Source organism: Ptychodera flava, chromosome 6 (assembly GCF_041260155.1).
Source record: "Ptychodera flava strain L36383 chromosome 6, AS_Pfla_20210202, whole genome shotgun sequence".
Lineage (NCBI taxonomy): Eukaryota > Metazoa > Hemichordata > Enteropneusta > Ptychoderidae > Ptychodera > Ptychodera flava.
The window spans coordinates 20,279,357-20,299,744 of NC_091933.1; the positions used below are offsets into that span (position 1 = coordinate 20,279,357).

At 36.4% G+C, this 20,388-nt stretch overlaps 2 protein-coding genes across 3 annotated transcripts in view; one reads left to right on the top strand and one right to left on the bottom strand.

Annotated features, from left to right (window-relative positions):
- Window positions 1-2,871, top strand: part of LOC139135098 (uncharacterized) — a 20,842-nt gene extending 17,971 nt beyond the window's left edge. The window contains exons 11-12 of the mRNA XM_070702329.1: window positions 1,142-1,178; window positions 2,171-2,871. Of these exons, the coding sequence (XP_070558430.1) occupies window positions 1,142-1,174 (33 nt within the window). The 3' untranslated portion in view covers window positions 1,175-1,178; window positions 2,171-2,871. The remainder of the gene's footprint in view (window positions 1-1,141; window positions 1,179-2,170) is intronic.
- Window positions 1-19,997, bottom strand: part of LOC139135097 (uncharacterized) — a 24,537-nt gene extending 4,540 nt beyond the window's left edge. Inside the window, exons 1-20 of one of the 2 annotated variants that reach the window (XM_070702326.1) lie at window positions 19,854-19,997; window positions 18,987-19,233; window positions 18,281-18,468; window positions 17,013-17,099; window positions 16,269-16,507; window positions 15,773-15,934; window positions 14,921-15,106; window positions 13,883-14,017; window positions 12,758-13,166; window positions 12,101-12,178; window positions 11,481-11,573; window positions 9,473-9,568; window positions 8,300-8,442; window positions 7,073-7,274; window positions 6,808-6,911; window positions 5,520-5,582; window positions 4,458-4,599; window positions 2,863-2,988; window positions 2,136-2,243; window positions 193-270 (exon numbers count right to left, since the gene is read on the bottom strand). In XM_070702326.1, the coding sequence (XP_070558427.1) occupies window positions 193-270; window positions 2,136-2,243; window positions 2,863-2,988; window positions 4,458-4,599; window positions 5,520-5,582; window positions 6,808-6,911; window positions 7,073-7,274; window positions 8,300-8,442; window positions 9,473-9,568; window positions 11,481-11,573; window positions 12,101-12,178; window positions 12,758-13,166; window positions 13,883-14,017; window positions 14,921-15,106; window positions 15,773-15,934; window positions 16,269-16,507; window positions 17,013-17,099; window positions 18,281-18,468; window positions 18,987-19,233; window positions 19,854-19,907 (2,940 nt within the window). In that variant the 5' untranslated portion in view covers window positions 19,908-19,997. Of the gene's footprint in view, window positions 1-192; window positions 271-2,135; window positions 2,244-2,862; window positions 2,989-4,457; window positions 4,600-5,519; window positions 5,583-6,807; window positions 6,912-7,072; window positions 7,275-8,299; window positions 8,443-9,472; window positions 9,569-11,480; window positions 11,574-12,100; window positions 12,179-12,757; window positions 13,167-13,882; window positions 14,018-14,920; window positions 15,107-15,772; window positions 15,935-16,268; window positions 16,508-17,012; window positions 17,100-18,280; window positions 18,469-18,986; window positions 19,234-19,489; window positions 19,713-19,853 lie in introns of those variants that run through there. The other variant, XM_070702327.1, reaches the window with a different exon arrangement.
- Window positions 19,998-20,388: the final 391 nt, after the last annotated feature.

Sequence of the window (20,388 nt, forward strand, 5' to 3'; positions counted from 1 at the left end):
CATGATTTTACACAGTGACATATGTAAGTTTAATACATGGCCATGATGTTTTATTGTAAACATATTCTGCAAATAACAGTATATTCCATCTTTGAACTGACAAGACTGGTTGACAACCAATTTCGAAATGTTCACGAGAATATTGCATACGTTAGTAGATTAAATCTTGCCATGACAATCTGTAAGTCCTACCTTCATTTTTGTCAACTGATCAATGATCTGTTTTCGACATCCACTATACATTGGGGTGCTGAGCATGCAATGATAATGCTGCAATGTAACAAGAACCAATGATCAATCTCGTTGAATCTCCCTGGGGTTTGTGAGGTTCAAACTGCAGTCATGTATGCTGTATGGCAATTCAATTTATGATGGAACAAACCTGATGATAATTAATACATCGACCACAATTTGTACTGTCAGAAAGGGCAGGGCACAGCTCTGATTCATGAAGTCTCAGTCAAAACTCACAGAACAGGAAAAATTATTTGATGCACAGTAGGGAAGTATCCCGCAGCAGAATTATTATTTGTACAGCATTCAAACTGAGAAATGAATTTTTCTCAATTTCATTTACACTTCACAATTATTTACTACACTCTTTATATGAAAAGCAATGCATCATCTGTTTCAAAACTCCGCTTTTTTCTCTATCTTGATTTAATTTGTTTGAATGCATAAATTCAATAGTTCAGGAGAGGATTCTGAAGTTATTTCTATCTTTCAGCTATGCCAAATTGATAATGGAATCACCACTTCTTCTTCTGCCACTTGGGAAATTTAGGGGCAATATCCTGTAAAATGGCAGCACTATACTAATATAGTGTAGCATTAACTACCGTATGCTTTATTTCAGAGAAACTTTATGTGGCTTAATATTCTTTCTCAGCAACCATGAATTCCATGATAGTGTTGTCGTCATGTACAACAATTGCAGGAGTCAAATAGAGAGAGCTTTATATTGGGATGCAATAAATATTGTCATTTGAATCATGCTGTATCCATCTCATACTGCCAGAGTGTCCTTGATAAATACTATGAGAAAACCAAATTCACATTTCATTTGGTGTCAAAGTTGTAAGCTACATACTTCAGTATTATTGCTCTGTATTTTTTCAGATTTTCTTGTTTTGGTCTACAGGCCCAGTATTCACTATGTGAACACTATACCTGAGTGAGTAAGTATTGAGTATTGTTATTGTTGACAAACTAATCCATGACATCTTTATCATCAAAGTGGATATGTAATGTATACAGAGTGATAACAAGTAAAATACTGGTAGTATTTTTTCACCAGTTTTCCTTTGTACAGGTCCCACCCTGTCATAAAAAACAAGGCCGCCAAGGTGGATTATGGTAGCGAATGAGTGAAAGGAATAGGACATGAAACTAGATACAAGACAAAAATGCTAAAAACTATCGAAAGTTGCAGCTACATATACTTACACCTTTGAATCAACACTTCCATCAGCAGCTATCTTCTTGTTTCATTTACAAAGTGAATAAATTCAGTGAAAGTAGTATACTATATTCACCAGTTTTCTCTGGTGATATGTATTTACTTAGCATTCATTATCATAAAATTATTGGGAATGATCAGAAAAAACAAGCTGGCCCTCTCTGTTTATTTGAAATTAAAATTCTAGCGGCAATATTTCTCTGTCTCTACTTGCTTTTCTCTTGAGCAAGACGGTGGTCAGTGGCTAACTTTTGAGGATTCTTTCACTGCTCTGTTTTTTTTATCAACTACAGTTTTGTTACACGCCTAAAAGAATGTTGAGATTTAATGTTATGAGTCTGTCAACTCAGCCTGCGCATGTGTAAACTGCAGTGTTAGTTGACAAGTGAATTCCCTTTCAAACTACTGGTAATTTGTTCAAACTACAATTCAAATTTAAACAGTCACAATGCATTTTGCACATATAGAGGTTGTTTTGAATAGCCTAATAGCTGGCATTTCAACGTGTTTTATTTTGGAGGGATGTAACATGAACTTGACATGAAAAAAAAAAAAAAAAAAAAAGTGATAATATCAAGAGGTACAGGGACTGGCCCTTTCATCCTTTTTTTCTACCAGGCTCCATAGACAAACCATAGAAATAAATACAACTTGGGAGAAAGAGGATTAAACTAACCTTTGTCATTTCTATCATCATGTAATCAAACGCAGGTACTAATGCCACGGAGGCTGAGGAGCAACATGCTGGTATTGCATCAAGTATCTTCAATAATTCCTTTATAACCTGCAAGCCAAATTTAGATCCTGTTACACCACTAGTCTAAAAATACATGTAAGAGTATCATGAAACATTTCAGGTATTTCCAGGATATTTAACAGTTTCGGCTTTCATGTGCCACATGTAATGTGGTCATTTTTTGTCTTTCCATGCATCCACATCAATTAAAACTACTACATTGCCTCTGATGACATTTTCATGGTTTTTTATAAAAACAGACACAATTTTTTGCTCTTCTCTCTTTAGATCGTTGAAACAATTTTGTTGGGTACCTGAGCTCTCAAAGGCCTGGTGATTGTAACTTTTGACAATTCTTTTCATCTTTCTGTTGCATGTATCAGCTTGTTTTCAGGTCAACTTACACATGCAGCTTGTCGACATTAACTGTGTAATAATCTGTATCCTGCTTTGTTGAGTTCTATAACAATGCAACATGCCACACAATGACGTGCCACACTGACAATCGTCAAAAATGATGTAGAAAGTAGACCGAGAGTAGTTGATATCTGGAATGAAAATACTAAAAAAGTTGTCAAAAGTTACCATTCCTGTAACTTTACATTAAGACAGCAGCAGATTTTATGAATGCACATCTCACAACAACCTGCATTGGCTGGAATCATACCTTTTCAAACGCCACTATTGAAGATGTGTCTTTCATCACCTTAAACACAAACGCGACTACGACGCCCAGATACACTCCCATGGATTGCTTGTTTTGCAGGTTTGGTTCTGCCAACAAAGTCTGCACCTGTTAAAAGAGGCAAGACAGAATTAGAATGTTATGTAAGCTAGTACATCTTTGTTGCTTTGATAATGGCCAGTAAACTACACTGAAGTACGACTGCACAGAAATCTGCTATGCCTGTATAAGTATTTGCAGGATTTTGTCTGACTGCCTCAGAGGACAAGCCAGGCATCACTCTACAGCATGATCAACAGTCATTATTTCAGCACACACAGCCTGAGTTTTTGAGTCATCATATCCAATTCATTCAAGCTATACAAAACTCATTCCCTTACTGGTTTCCAACAGCTGGAGATCAAGGGGTAGATCAAATGTGAAAGTCTTGCAAGATCTGGTATTGGGCAGAGAGACTGTCAGGCGGCAGAGAGAAAAAATCTGGAAATGCAGAGGTGGCTCGGCAGCATTTGCATGATTTAAGCAACAAAGGCTGGAGATCAGTGGACTTGAAGTTGTAATAAAACTGTGTGGGGCACAAATCCTGAGAATAGCTAGTATACCAATATCATACATCAAAATTCTACAAAAAAGTATGAAAGTTAATTTTCTTGACTTCCCTTGCAGGAAGAAACAGAAAAAAACATGCCATCAACTGCTAAGATAGCTTTGCTGTAATATTTGAGAGAATTTAGATAATAGGAATTGCTAGAATTATCAATCAAAATGCAGCAAGTCTGAAAAAGTGGCAAACTGAAGTAACATACGGTACTATGAAAGGCCTCTTACTCTTGTTGCATCAGAGAGCCAATAACTAGGACTTTTGATAATTTTTTTTTAGTATTCCAATGTGAACTACATTTTCTTGTTCACTACCCAAAGCATAATCAGATTCACATTATTGAGCTTGTCAACTTAGCTTGTGTATGTACAGATTACATTGCTTTTGTTGACTTAGAATCTTTTGACCGAACACAGCAAAATGAACTTGTCCCAGAATTGCAGATTTTGTCACGATTTTAAATAAACCTGACATAGATCATTAAGGGACTGTAATATCAAATTTCAAAGCAATGGGACAAGAGGTTTCAGAGAAGACATTTTGACTGAAAATGGGAAGCAGTGGCCAAAAAAATACAGGTATGCAAATTTTACCTTAACCTGAACAAACCTTAGCTCACCACCAGCAACCTGCATACCAAATTTCAAAGCAGTAAGACCAGCACATGTCGAGAAATATTTTGTCGGCACACGACAAACAGATAGACCGAAAACAACAAACAATCAGCCTATCTTATATCCTCAGGATCACAAACAGAAGATGACCCATTAGTACAAAATATGGGGCAGATGAGTATTAATTTTTATGCAAATTATATTAATGAGCATTGTATCTGTATTGAAAATTGGAATGTGGAATATTCATCTGCCCCGACTGTGCATTATATAGGAGATGAATATCAGATGAAATCATGCAGTGAACTACTGTTAGTAGGTCTCACTGCAATGATGTCTATTTATTATAAATAGTACTGTACCTTTGACCAGACTATCTCCTTTTTCTTGTATGGGTACATCTCCAGAATCTGCCGTGCACATGAGAAATAATGCGCTCTTACGAAGAGATCAAACATGGTCATTGCCCACTGCTTACCAATAGTTTCACATCTACCGGTATATCTGCAGATTTGACGGAAATGAACAAAAATAATAAAGCACACCAATATATTGATGTCAAGAGTGATGACAATATAACACATTGACAAAACCATTCTCACAGGTACATAAAATCTGGAAGAGTAGCAGACATCAGTGTACTATATCTAGTGCACAAGTCAAGGCACATGATTTAGAGTCAAGTCATTTGTATACTTGAAAAACACTCATTCATACATTTTGCATACATGCATACTACTATATTGTGGAACTTCACATAAAACATGTGCTGTTATTAATGCCAGAGTTTGTGACTCCGCCGTGTTTTTTTTACTTGGATAACCTTTTTAGAATGTCCTTCAGCCTAATCAGATCATACTTATACAGATCTTGAAGGGTGGTGGCATTTTGAAATTGAAAAGGGTCACAGAGTGTAAACTATATCAAAATTAATGATATGTACCGGTACATTCCTTTCCCCTCCTTAAATATAGTTACTAGCAAATGAGAAAAGTTGCCATTTTGAATTGCAAACACTTTCACTTTGGTCAATTTGTTCTCCGATAAAGATTATATACCGGTCATCACATTGAAAAGGAAATGGTTCAGAGTCTTCCTCACAGGATTATGTGAAAACACACTTTTGAGGCACTTCTCATGGAAAAACATTAAAAATTAATACACATTCAAGATTATGGTGATTTTGGAATGTTCCTGGATTTTCTAGACTGAAAAAACTGTCACTCAAGGACGCTCTCTACGCTGCCCGACCTCATAAAAGAGGGAAAGCGTACAGAGAGCCCTTTATCGACAGAATTTTAAAGTCTATGACTGTTTTTGAATACCCACAAATCAGTAAATCTAGTTTTGGCAGATGCACCAGTGCTGATACTCTTATCTGAGAATTCCACGCATCCATTGACAAAGACATTCCATAAACCTACTTGGTGATCTGCTGTCTAGCATGCTCCATGTACATATCAAATTTCATAGACCAGTCCGAGTCCCTGAAAAAAAATGCCATTCCTTATTGCAAGAAAATCAGGGGCAGCAAATAGGTCAAATTTGAAAAAAAAATTGTGAACAACACCAGGGTTTTGTATGCACAATTTAACGCACTATTCTATGGTGATCTTAATGAAAATGATGGGTGTGTGCAACAGCCCCTCAAGTCCATTCATGTTTCTATCTCCCAGGCCTACTCTCTATCAGGGAAACTGCCTGGCTCTCTCAACTACAGACCCTCTTTTCCCCTCTTCCTGCAACCTGATGGTTATCCTAATCCCACTGTAAAACAGCAGAACCCTATACTCTCTGCCAACCAACTGGGCTTTTTTCAGGTCATCTGCTGAGCAAAGACTGAAAATTTCCTACTGCCTAGTGATACCAAATTGAAACTGCTTGCAATCAGGTACATCATCATGTTGGTAGAGGGATTTAAAAGACACGATAATCATATCCTCCTTTTGCAGACGTGTTCTGTTGACATGCATCATCTGAACCGGACGACCAGCAAAGAGCATTTCAGGAAAGACTTTGCAATTATTGAAGTTTTAGCTTCTTTGAGTATTGTGAGAAAACTATTAATTATCCCCTATCCTGCTAAGTTCATATTTCACTATCAAGTTGATTTAGAGAAGTGAAGCTCAACAATCCCATATGGTGCATTTTCAACAAAAAATTGAACATTTGAAGGCTCCTGAAAATATACGTATTATTAATATGATTTTTATGGACTAAAGCTGCTATAACAGACCAATCTAAGTAGGTCAGAACACTTATGGTTTTGGCTCAATACCACAAGGTTATTATGAAAATAACATTTTTGTGTATCTTAAATTTGTGACTGGGGTGTCAAATGGGCCGAGTTCATTTGCTGTTTCATAGAATATTGACAATTTTTCTTGTGATTTAAAGCGCAAGTGCAAATGCTATCTGGTATGTACTTCTTGGTTACCTGTGCACTGCAGGTACAGAGCATGGGACATAGTCTGGCAATAGTCCAATGGGTCCCTTGAAACGATTCTACAATGAACATGCAGATGCAGCCACAGAATGTACATTTGGTTGGGGAACCTGGACACGGTAACAAACAGGCGTTCCATACGCCTTTTGTAGTGCACTCAAATTTCTATTGTTTTCGATGGAAGTTATATGACAATGCTTTTAATGGAATTGGAAGGTGGGAAAAAGACGCTGTCTGGCAGGAAAGGGTAACTCTTCATGACTTACGTGTGGTGCTTTCTAAGAGCAATAAGAGAAGTGTACGAAAGACTGTAATAGAAGGCCACTTCATCAATTTTCATCTTCAGAGTGCGATCACGTAGATAGGAGAACTACATAAGAGAAAAAAACAAAAGTAGATCAACATGTAACTGTACGGACAGAATGATGTCACCTAATACACTTATGAAAGCATTCAGAGTTCCCCATGATTATTCCATTTCAACATTGCATCATTATCAAACCAATAAGAGGGGGCCGGCTCATAGCTTACATTCTTTAGGTCTTTGACAAGGTTTGTCCTCGTTCTCAGTTCACTATGCTTTTTATTGGACAGTTTGTCGGCGATAAGGGTGACCAACGAAACAGTTTTTCCTTTCAACATCACTGCAGTGGCTTCTTGGACATTGGCTGCTTCCTTCTTGAAGAACATTGCCAATTTCATTTGACAATCCACATTCAGGTTTTCAACCAGCCTAAGATGATTAAGAGAAGTCAATGTTGAACATTAAATGTGCATTTTTTACATAAAAAAGTGAGTCAAATTCAAATTGTTTTAGGGACCATCTCAGATTGTCGCACAAGTTCATGAAACGAAATTCCTTCATTTATATCAAAACCCCCTCCCCTAAAAGAAAGTTCAGGAGTGCGAAATGTTGTCTGCCTGAGAGTACAATGTAGCATTTTGCAATAGCTACTGAAGAACATGTTTCCCCTGACAACATTACATGGTCAAGTAATTGACCAAATTTGAGTACTAACCACCGTCAGCATGACACGAACGAGTTGAAAATAGTTAAAGCAAAATTTGTCGGTACGAGTGTGCAGTCTTTGTTTATTTTTACACACGATGTAAAGATAACTTGTAATCACAAAATAAAAGTGCAAAAATGAAGTTCACTAATTGAATCGAGGTAAAACCCCCTCCCCTGTAAACAAATGAATTTCACTTTTTGAACTTCTGCGACAATCTGAGACGGTCCCTTAGACCTAATTTTGCATTGAGCAACTCAAAGTGGGAAAGAACAGTCATGTAATTACAAAATGTGCATTCCTTTTATTGATGAAATTTTAACTTTTCATTGCCGTGATATTAATTAAATTACAATGCATCTTGAAGATAGATATTAGTTCTTTAAAACCTTTAAATACTTTGTTGTCTACCACTTAAGGGGCTCATCTTACAGCTTATGAAGTAAATAACTTTGCACTTGCTCGTTTTTTTTGTGTAAATCCAAAATTGTATTTTCTCCCTCAGAGCTAACACAGGGATGGCAGCCATTTTGAATTTCAAGTATCAATAAATATTAATATTAGGTTATTTGTTTCTCTAGTACCTAATATTTGCACTGTGACCCAATTTTTATTTTTAATTTTGAAGGGGAATAATTTTAAAGTTTTCCTGATGAAATTTGAGAAAAAGTCTAAGTCCTTAACCTTTGTGGCCCCTATACTTCCTCAACAGTATAAGCCACAAAAGTTTGACACTTTGACAACTTACTTGTCGTACAATACATTTGGTAGGCTACCATAACTCAGATGAGGCAATGTGTTGTTTATGAACTCTTCATGGAAAGCATGTCCTGCATTTAAGTTAGCATCGTAGAGAGCCTTGACAAAAGAGGATGAGGCCCAGTACAATTTCTGAATAAAAAAAAGGATGAAAAAGTTATTATTTTGAAACAAGATGACGACTAGGATCCATGCCAAGTAGGATTTCATACTGAACAAAAATATTGAGTTTATGAATGATCATTGCTGGAAAATGATATTTCTATTCCTTGCTGAGAATCTCAAATTTTGAAAAACTGCCAGGAAAGCACTTTAAAGTGACACTTACAAAAGAAGTATACTGCCTACTGCTTTCCAAAAATTTTCAAACATTTTGGTGATATGAATAGACAAAACAAAAATTTTATTGTCAACTAAAAGTTTTTACTTATCAAAGTCCAGCATTGACTGTAATGGCTTAATGGAAAAGTTTTAACATAAATATTTGTATTTGTTGTCCTGCAAAAATTATTCTTTCATTCTAAATGTCATCAATTATTTGCAATTTCATTTTTTAATCTACACCTGCCGTCAGTTGAAGCAAAAATTAGGTTTACTGAAATCTGGCTCATGTTCATGGTTGGATGCTACCATCTTTGGGTGTTTTGGGTGTTTGGTATGAAGCAATATATGATTGCTCACAATGCTTGTATCAAGTTTGGACAGAATAGCTATTGTTGACATTATCATGAAATTTAGCATCAACAATTCTGCTCGTGTCGCAACACACCTCCTTGCCAAACATGGCTATGCGTTGCATATGACAAGCAGACAGTTGAAGCACTCTTTACAGACACTATAAGAAGTTTGGTATGGAAGATTTCAACTTAATGTACCTTATTTGCCCTCAACGGAATTATTTATAAAGAAAATAAAGTGCTATACTACGGATGCTGCTCTATGAATATCAACCATAGAATTGCAAACATGTACACAAACAAACATATGGAAGCCAACTACATGGCAGGTGTTTTGGCATCAGAAGTCACATATGCAACAAATCTGTCTACAAGAAGTACACCTAGCCTATACAAAGAAGCCTATTCAAAGAAGCTTGCTTAAACACTATGGGCACTGTGACTGTGAATAGATATAACAATGAGTGCAGACAGCATCAACCTACCTTTACATTGAAAGTTGACAATATTTTGGCCAGCCTATCATAGATATCACACCAACTATGAACACTGACATGTATAATGCACAGGATCAACAGCACCTACAGAAATAGTCATTTTAGAACTGTTACACAATAACCTCCTTCACCGAGTTCAATGTAATGCATACAACTTTTCACATGTACAACACAACCAACATTTCCTGCATTTAAACTTGCATTACCAATGTAATACAGACAAGCACATCCACACCATTACTTCATGGTAAACTGTGATTCAAAAAATATCACAAATTCTAAATGTTTTGATCTTTTATACAGTATGTTCAAGTAAGCGTGTAGATGGGTATTAAATACATTGTGCATCCAAATTAAATGCGACTTATGAAAGATACTTTGATCTGAAGATACTTTCACTCAAATTTAATCAAGTGATTGAGATTTAAGGTAGTATGTGCCTCAAAAGTAAAAGACTTAAAACTTTTGCTCAAACTTCCTCAAGGAATCTTTCAACCACTTTCTTTCAATATCAAGAATAAAAATTGGGGGTCACCGTGCAAAGTTTGGTACAAGAGAAACAAATTACCAAGATTTACCGATATTTGAAATTCAAAATGGCCGCCATCCCTGTGTTATCTCTATGGAGAAAAAATAAAATTTTTGATTTTCGAAAAACTAAGCCGGTGAAAAGTTTTCTTACACCAAGAGTTTTAAAATGAACCCCCACATGTGGTATATCAGAAGAGAACTGTAAAAGTTTGAGAGTCAGAATCTACCTTAACCCTATGAACCCGGCTCGGACAGAAATGTCAGATGACATCATAGAGTACCAGGGGGTCAGGGTGCAAAGGGTTAATATCTCTGGGGCCAAATTTTAAAGCTTAAAAAACTTCAAAACTCTTTGTCTGACATTGGTGTGGAGTAATCAGAGGGTGAATTGATACTTCTAAGAACTGAAAGCCTTGGCCTCACTTTGAGGAATCATAGTACTTACGTTTCCATCTATGTTAGGTGGTTGGAAAGGCTAGAGTGTCAGTTATAAATTTCAACAAAACTATAAAATATAAAAGTAGTCAACATTGTCTGTGGAATAAAAAAACTAGACATTTGGGCACAAAGGCATTGCAGAGTTATAACCTGTTAAAACTTCTGAAAACTGACCAAATAAGAAGAAGTTGGGGAGTCCTTAGTGTATTAACTATGGTAGAGGTCCCCTAGCTTTTAATAAAATGTTTGAAAACGGAAAGTCATTATTTGCTGTTTTTCAGGAAAGTTTGACAAGGCGGTGCTGGCATTCAGAGTGAGTGACTGCTATTGTAAATGCATTGTTAGATTCTTTGAGTGTCAAAGAGGTGTCAAAAGTGAGATTAACCAAAAAAACTGCTCTATGACTTCAAAAGAGGGGTGCAAATATGGCTTGTTTTCAACATTTTTGACAGAATAACAGTTTTCCCACATAATTGTATACCAATTTAATCCAACTTTGAAATGAGACATGAACATGGAATTTTCACAGCCTATTTACAAGGTTACAGATAAGATTTGTACGGCACAATTTTTCTGTATTTGAAGTACTTTTTGAAAAATCATATTTTGAAATTTGAAAGAATTTTTAATAATTTTTTGATATATAAACCCATGTAAAATCATAAAAACAAATTTAATTTACAAATCCTGCCGTACAAATCTTACAATAAATAGTGTCAACATATTTATAACTAATTTGGTAATATTAATACTATCCAATTATTATTAAATTCAAATATGTAAAAAAAATATGAAAAATTAAATTTTAATATTTACTGATGTCATATTTCAAAATCATGGCTGCAAATATACAATTTTTATATTCTTTGGAGAAAATATTAACTAAGGGAGTTATCCTGAAAATTTGAACTAAATATCTTGATTCTAACACTTGAAACTTGACATTAACTCTGAGAAAAGAATTGGTGCAAAAATAGCCTTTCCAACCACCTTAAAGGAAGGAATACTGAAGTCTCATAGTACTTACGTTTCCATCTATGTTAAAGGAAGGAATACTGAAGTCTAACTTCTTATGCTCTGCTATCTTGTACACCCATTCCTTCAGTTTGGTTTCATCAGCCTTACAAAAAATTCCAAGATGAGCAATTATCAATTTCAAAAAATTATGGTAAATAGCACAACAGAAATGTTAGAGCTTGGACAGGACTAAAATAAAGTAGGTAAACACCCTTGTGTTGCTCTCTGGACTACTGCAGCCTTCTAAACTCTATTCATTGGTTTGGACATGATGAAAGCAGGCACATTATGTCTATCTGCACTTTGAGACGGACAGGGCCACAGCAGCTGTTATCATCTAATTTTACAGTTTGGGCAGGACTACACTACAGAGTATCACACCTTCTGTCACTCTACAGTTTGACTGTACAAGCTCTGTCATATTATTTTATGTATGAGCAGGATTGCATGACAGCAACCAATGCATGATTTGACACTTTGGATAAGGCTACTCTATGACATTCCACCATCTGAGCAACTCTATAGTCTTTATGCCATTTGAAAGTATTGCATAGTATTGGAATAAACATAATAGTTTACACATGCTGAGAGTACAGTCTAAACAACAAATCCTCACTGTATAGCTTTTACCTTGTTTGCTTTGCTGCAACTTCCATAGTATTTGAACCCTGCACAAACAAACTCATCCAGCATCCAGAGAAAAACACTCTGTGGAACAAAAGTAATATCGCAGATGTAACAACAATGCCTGTTTTATGCCTGTAAACAACATATCCATACCCTTTTGGTCAACCAAAAATATAGTAAATATATACTAAGTGTAACAATCCTATATTGTACTTGGCACAACCACTATGGTCAACAAGGGACCCTTCGAACTACACTAATATTAAGCCACAGAGTTTAAATGAAGGAATGAGATTTAATGTCATCAAAGTGACCGAAACCAAAAAGTTTTAATTTTTGTCAACAATTATGAGACATGAGGTAGAAATTATGCAAGTTAAAGTGTTCATTCGAGACACTCTGTTTGAATTACAGTCAGTACAAAATGTGCTTTATGCTGATAATTTAAGACTGCCTTTCTCTGCACATTTTTAGATTATGCAGTTTTATTCAGGAGACGACTGTAAAAAATATCAGTATATGTGTGGAAACTTTGAATGATCTGAGAATGTCTGTCCCCTCCATCCTTTAGAGCAGTGCCCCCCTCTCCTGTGAACACAATAAAACAGTGAACTCTTCCCCCATAATGTAGCAGGCTATGAATGTTCAGGTGTCACTTACATGAGAGGTGTTGCCTTTTGTTCTTTTATCTGTACAGATACGAACGGTCAGTCTGACTATATGAACAAAAGTTTGATCCACTTTGCAGCCATCTTTCTTCCACTGTTGATACAGTATGCCTAGGATATACTTGAGATCACTGATTGCCATGTGTGAATAATTACATGTATCCGCTGGAACATGACCTCCAGACATTCTCACCCAGGCAAAATCACTCCCTATCTTTGAGAGGAGAGTTAACGTCGTCATGAGCCTGGAAGGTAATTCCAAATAGATGGCGACCTGTTCCAAGTAGCCACATTCTGCAAGAAGGGTAGCAACACTGGCTACAGTTGCAGGAACATTCCATAGGGTTTCACCATTGGCGTTCACTCGAACCGATGCTCCAAACAACAAGGCTTCCCTTGGACTGCAATTAGATCACACTGATTATACCGGTATATATGTAGACCTCATATAGTGATCACAGTTTAAAAACTACAACCTTGTGCCTCCTCGGCTCAACTTACTGTCACTTAGCACCAGAATGTTGACGTACTGGACAATAAAATGACATTATATTCCAACACAACAATGAGGTACATGAATCGCTTTATCTACTGCTCTATTTTGTATATTTCAAAACTTGAACTTGAATAGACAGTGGAGGGGAAGACTGTGAGATTGCCTGAATACTGTTTGCCAGCTGTAGATTCTCAATTACAAGAATTACAAATAACACATAGCAATGAATGCAAACTAATACCAGTATTAAAAACACCCTGATAATTAGTAATGTGCATGGCGAGCAAAAAATAACTAGCAAGCTACACCATGCATGTTTTGAAATGCAAAAAACAACGAAATTATGATCTGATTGAATTTCTCATGATAGTGTTTGATCTTGAACTCCCTCCCCTTAGCAAAAGATTGGAAATACAAAAAAAACAAAACGAGTTTATATGTAGTGTATATATTTAAACTATCCATGGCATTTAAATACAAGAACGTTCAGGTATCTGGATAATTTAACTGTACAGTACTGTTCAAGACATATATGAAACAAGTTAACCCTCTCACAGGATTACATTGAAGTGTATCAGAGTGTAATCTTACTGGTATGACTATGAAGAAAGAAAGTCTTACCTAGTTTTACTCAGATGGTTGAACGTCTTGGAAGCTTCGTGTAGGGACCGAACTGATGTAGTATCATATCTAGCAATTACCTTTGGCAGGTTCCTCGCAGTTGTACAGGTACCTGAAGCCACGCTGGTAATAACACTGTGCAGGAAACAAAGCAAAAAACAAAACACTGGCAAAGTCACTAAGGGTGAGCGTTTCTTGAAATTATTGCCATCTCCTGGTCATAACCTGTGGAATCTTTGTGAAAAAACTAGGTGCATGAAACAGCTTAGTGACTATGTGTGCACTTACAAAGTCCCTTAGCCCTTATGTATGAATGTAACTTCCATGGAGTCATTTTTGAAATTTCACCAGGCTATAACTTTTGACAAATTTTTCACTACTCTGTTTCAATGTATCAACTACAGAATTTTACTATAATCCGATCATCATGACCAATGCCCGGTGTCCTGCTTGCAAACGCAGCCTGTATGTGTGAAATGACCATTGTTATTGTTGATAAATGTATTCTAGTCCGGACTTGAATGCAAAATTTAAACAATAACAATGCAGATTATACTCAAATAGGGTATATTTATGAGCCAAATATTAGGAATTTCTCCATGGTTCAGGGATTCAAACCAGAAACTGCAGATGATACACTGAACAAACAAATAAAAAAAATGACCAAAGTTACAGCTAATGGATCTTTAATTATCCATGCCACCACATAATGTTAATTATTTAACATATACTGGCATTGTTTTGTGACTGTAAACTAAATTTCTTTGCTTATGACTTACAAACTAATGAGATGAGATTGCATCAATGCAATGGAGGTGTATGATTATAATACCTGGAACTAAAATTATAATTTGCTCCTTCTACAAAGATTACAGCTGACAACAAACACTCTCAAAGAAAACATAGTGATGTCATTCAAAACATGAATGCATGATATGGATCGAAATAAACATGAACTTGAGTCTTTGCAGTATTGACTCACAATAGTGTCTTTGAACTTACATTGGAAAGCAAAAATTTCCACAAACTATAACTTACTTCTCAAGACACTGGACATATTTCTTCTCCCAGGTGGTCCTACTCAGGGCCTCTTTAAGTCTTTCAATTGCTTTGGAAGTTACAGCAGCTGTCCCTTCAGCTAAGCCCATACACTTACACCAAACTTGAGCAAGTTTTTCTGTGGCTTGCTGAATTTTTATGTCATTGTAAGGAGACACGGGTTGGCTGAAAATAACATAAACACACTGAGATAAACACAATTTGGTCTATTATCAACATGATGATGAAACGGTCTTTGTGTCAATTAAAATAAGTGTAATGTGTACATTTGTACCGCAAAAAAGTGACAAGGGATTAAAAATAGATAATTTTTCTCGTCCTGTGAAAAGTCATACCTGTCTGTCGGATTAAGTGTAACATAAAGATTACTTTAACAGCAGATTCTGAGGTGAACCCTGTCAAAACTACTCTGCATGAGGCTTCAAAATGTTATCTTAGGTATACTGTCACCTGTTCCAATTTTGCCATAGTTACCATGGAAAGAGAAAATCTAACCAATCACAGATTTTAAAAACATTGCCCTCACATGGGCATTTTAAATACCAAGGAACGCCCCTTTGACCATATGTGGGCATATATAGATTACAGGTGACTGTATACCTTTAATGTAGCAGTTAGCTTTCACATCAGTAACAAATGCAATTAAAATATCAATGTGGTATAGCAATTTATTGCAATGCAAGATTGATATTGGCATGTTCAGTCTTGAAAAGTTCCTGTATGATGAAAGTAATATCTGCCAATGAAGTAAACATTTTTGATTGAGGAAGGAAAATATAATGACAATTGAAGTACCACTGTCAGTTTTGATGGTGGAGCTATCAAACTTACCCAGTGTTGATGCTCTCTCCAAGTATGTTGAATGTGATTGCATCAAGTGTGATGGCTGCTTTATGTACATTTTCTGCTTTAGCATCATCCTTCTTGCCAGACAATAAGCATGAATATAGTGTTGTCAAATTGCACAGGATTTGGGAATAGATTTCAGAGAACCTTTAAGATAGGAAAGTGATCATGAAACTGTCAAAAACAACCACGGCATGGAGTTACAAAGCTGGTAATACAATCCCGTATGAGAACTTCTCTCATTATTACACTTTCTACTTATACATTAGAAATTTTTAGATGTGCCAGATTGCAACAGGAATTTCCAGACACATTTTCCGACAAAAATGCTACAATTTCAGAAAAATTAATTAAGGGATAAACAGTTGAAAAAAATGACAGGTTTTCAATAGTATGTTCATATATGTTAATTAAAAGCTGTTGATAAAAATAAACTTCATGTGACTTAAGAGATCGGCTCACAACATACATGGTTACCTACAGGTGGATTTTTATGTTCACACGGTGACTTGGACGACACTCGTTACAGCCATCTGATCTGGTGCTATGCCAGTTCCAACGCTGGTGACAAGGGCAATCACAGTGCTGAGATCTCTCATCACCCGTGCGATATTTCTCAAACTTGACTTTGAGTGAAGATGTAATCGCACATGCTCTATCTGCAGCTTCCATCACCGCATCCGTATGATGGACTCGATCCAGGAAGTTCAGGATCGTCAACTGGAATATAATTAAACAGTTTGTAAATTTGATATATCGTCAAACCATATGTTGTCCTCAGACCTGACCACATTTGATTCTGGCTTATACCCTATGTACTGTGGTATTTCATTACTTCATTTATAATTACCACAACTTTTATATCGGACATTGCTTATTAATATTGAAGTTGGTGAGATGAGGATTCTTGTTGATCAACTTAAGTTTCAATATAAGTACTAGTACTTGATTGCACCTTCCAAAAACATTGCTGTCTTTAAATGGATAAAAAGTGACTTTCTAATACTACGGTATCCATTTGGTAACATTTAATATTTATCCAGCAATGCAATTTACAAACTGCAGTTTTGTATGTTGATTTCTGACAAATTTATGTATAAATTTTACAATACAGTTAGAGTGTCATATGGTTTGGAGTTTTAAAATCTTATGAGGTATCTTATGCATACTTCATGGGGTGTATACGATGTAACCCTCTCTGTACCCTGGGCAGGAACATACCCACCTTACAATACTGCCTTTCCTTTCTCCACAAACTGTGTTTGCTACTTGCATTGCAGTGTGACCTTCTGTCAGAGGCCCATTTGTCGCACTAGGCAGGAGAAAATGAAGCAATAAGAAGCCATTTTTTAGTGTGATACAGGTATATTCATCAAAGCCATTTAAACAAAACTGCTCCTTTTGTCACAGTAAGTAATGATTGTGAGGATCATTTAAAGATAAACCATAAATGACATTACAGTACTTCTTGTTGTTGTGTTTTAAAGTTTCAACTGGAATCTGACACTTTTGTGGATTGTGACGTCCATCCCTGGTACAATATTAACAAATGTGTGATAGGGAGTTCATGTGAAGTAAAGCACTTCTATGATATAAAATTATTCAAAACAGTATAGAAATTTATCATAAGCAAAGACATATATTTCAAACACAAGGCACTCCTACATGGTTTCATCGAAAGTTAAGGGTGAAAGAGAAGACTTCAAGTTACACCAGATGAAGTCTGGTATTGTGCAGCGACCCTGAGAGTCCCATCTGATCAGTAGATTGTCACTATTTAGAGCAACTTAAGGAGTATGAACTAGGGCTATCCTCTACCTGATTGGCGTTTGGAAATAATTCAATAAGAAGAATGAGTTTCAGCCAACCAATCGCTTACAATTTTCATAAAATTTCTGCCATTTTATTAAAATGGCAGACGTGCTCGTTGACTGTTCGGAGGTAGGCCGTACTAACGGCAGAATGTTTGCTAGAGCTTGTTTAAAAAATACAAGAACTTTAACAGAAACACATGGGAAAACATTACAAGACTCAACATGTTATCTTGGTATTTAGCGACCCGAAATATCCATGTTTTGCAAAGCCCTTCGAATTTTTACGTCAGCGACATTGCTTTGCAGACAGAGAGCAGCAGCCATTTGTTTGTTTACGTTGTTTACCATCAAATTGCAAATGTAGTTTGGGAACACTCCAAAACCGATGACGTTATATATTGTGCATATCTTGACATTTATCATGATATATCATGGCTGATATTTTACGGTAAACATCGCAAGGATGAGGTGATAAGGCATGAGTATATGATAAATCTTCATATTATTACAGTAATTGTCAATATAACAATAGTAGTCATTGTATCACTGCTGATGCAACACCAACGTCTAAATTTCAAGTTGGTGTTTGGGCTCCAGCATATCTTCAAAACAAAAACAAATGACATTATTTATCACAAAAGAAAACTTGAATCTTTGGCAACATTTCACACATACTAACCTTTGAAGCTTCAATATCACAGACATAGCAATAGCAATAGTTGCAGAAATTTTTATTTGGTTTTGATGGTATATGTTGATACAAGGGCCCATACATGGCTTCAAATTTGTACATTGGACAGTCAGCACGACTGTGAGGATACTGATGGGTAGCTGATGGCGTCACTCTTGCAAAGACAATGCTTATTTCTAGAACAAAAGTGTTAGAAGATTGGTATAAAAAAAGCAATATGACTGCAATAAATCTAGCAAAAATACCTCTTTGTTATCTATGTAATGCAGTGTCATTCTTCACAATATAGAATCTTTTATCTACTTGAAAATTTATAATAGTTTGCTTATAACTGTGACTATTACTTTTATAGCCACATTTAATCCTGCCAGGCAGTATCACTTTCCCATCTGCTCAGTCAGTAAAAACTGGTATTGAGCTAAAACCGTGCATATTTTAACATACTTAGAAAGGTATGTCACGGCAGGTTCAGTCTGCAAAACTCATTTTTACTGTATCCCTGTTTTAACAGGCCTTCTAAAGTTTCAAGCTTTTGTTAAAATGCAACATGTTATGGCCTCATTCGTTTTGTTCAACTTTATCTGACGGTGAAATAAGAACTTGGCAGGATAAAGGGTTCATGGTCTTTTCGGATGAAAATGAAAAACTATACTATTGCAAATATTAGTGATTCGCAAAAAAAAAGTTCACTTGCCTTCATCAAGTACACATTCATTTGCAGAGTTATTGTTATTTTCATCTTGATTCTTTGAAGTGCTAGATGCACTTTTGGTGCAAATATACACAACATCATCATCATCATCTTTGTCTTCACGTACTGGATGCTCGACTTTCGCTCTTTTCACCACGATTTCTTCGACGTCATCGTCACTAGTCAAACCATTCATGAAATCACAATCTATCTCTTCCTGCTCTCTTTTTTTCACAGCTGACAAAGCACTCTGTCAAATTGAATAAGAAAACCCACATGATCATTTATTTGCCGCTTCACGAGTCAGTGTGTTGTGAAACTGTGATTGATGAGATGATTCATTGATTTGTTCATCCATTTATACCCAAAAAACAATCACATGCTGTCGGTTATTTCGGAAGTAATTAACAAATCTTTGAGCAGAAAGTATATCCTGCAGCATCTCTACTACTCTAGTCTATCTGTCGCGCTTGGGAGGAAATACGATGTCAAAACTGTAAAAGTACCTGCCAGAACTCAATCTTTTGAAATGGCAGTGGCATGTGTAGAAACGTAAACTCGGCGCACAAAGCATCCAACAACGAATTTCATGAAAAGCTGGGAATACGTATACATGTCAAATATTCCACCATGGCTTCCATATAAGATTATAAGCTGCGAATGGCCAGGCCTTAGCGGTCGCCAGGCCAACTTCGCGCGGCCAGGGACAAAGTTATGCAAGCAGGCATATCACTCAGCGCGGGTTACAGGCCTGTAGAAAATTTACCGCATTTCGGGCCGCGAATATCGTAATACTTATCTGTACTGGCGTAAACTTTGTGATATTTATAGCGACAGTAATTTTGAAGAAGAATATTGCGTCGTTCCTACCATCGTGTTTCTTGTCCCCTTGTTTTCTCTTCCATCACACAAAATGTTGATCATATACCAGTATTGGTGTCTTCAACGTATTTATTCAGATTCAGATTCAGATGTCGCCTGACGCTCTACCGCGCCACATACCGTACCGCACGATCTATTTTGTCACTTTTTTAAAGTTCCGGGCACATGTACGCGCGCACGCGCTGACTAATCTATCCACAGCGGAACTACTTTTTAGGGAGCCGTCATTATTTACGGCGTGGGGGGTCGGAGAAATTGCTTTAGAAACTCCAAAATTTCAAGTAACCCCCCTGCCAACCATGACGCGTTTGAGTAACCGCCCTCTCTGCTACAGAAATTTTGAGTGACCCCCCAAAATTTATTAGGAAAGTTAAATATATAGGCCTATAGGCCTATACAGTAAAATGGATTGCTGCTGTGATAGACCCTGTAGGCCTACAGATCTTGATTAAACCACGGCCTGTGATACAGGTCTGCAGTGTCGGAAGAGGTTCCATTGCCGTGGCAGGGGCTGGTGTACAGG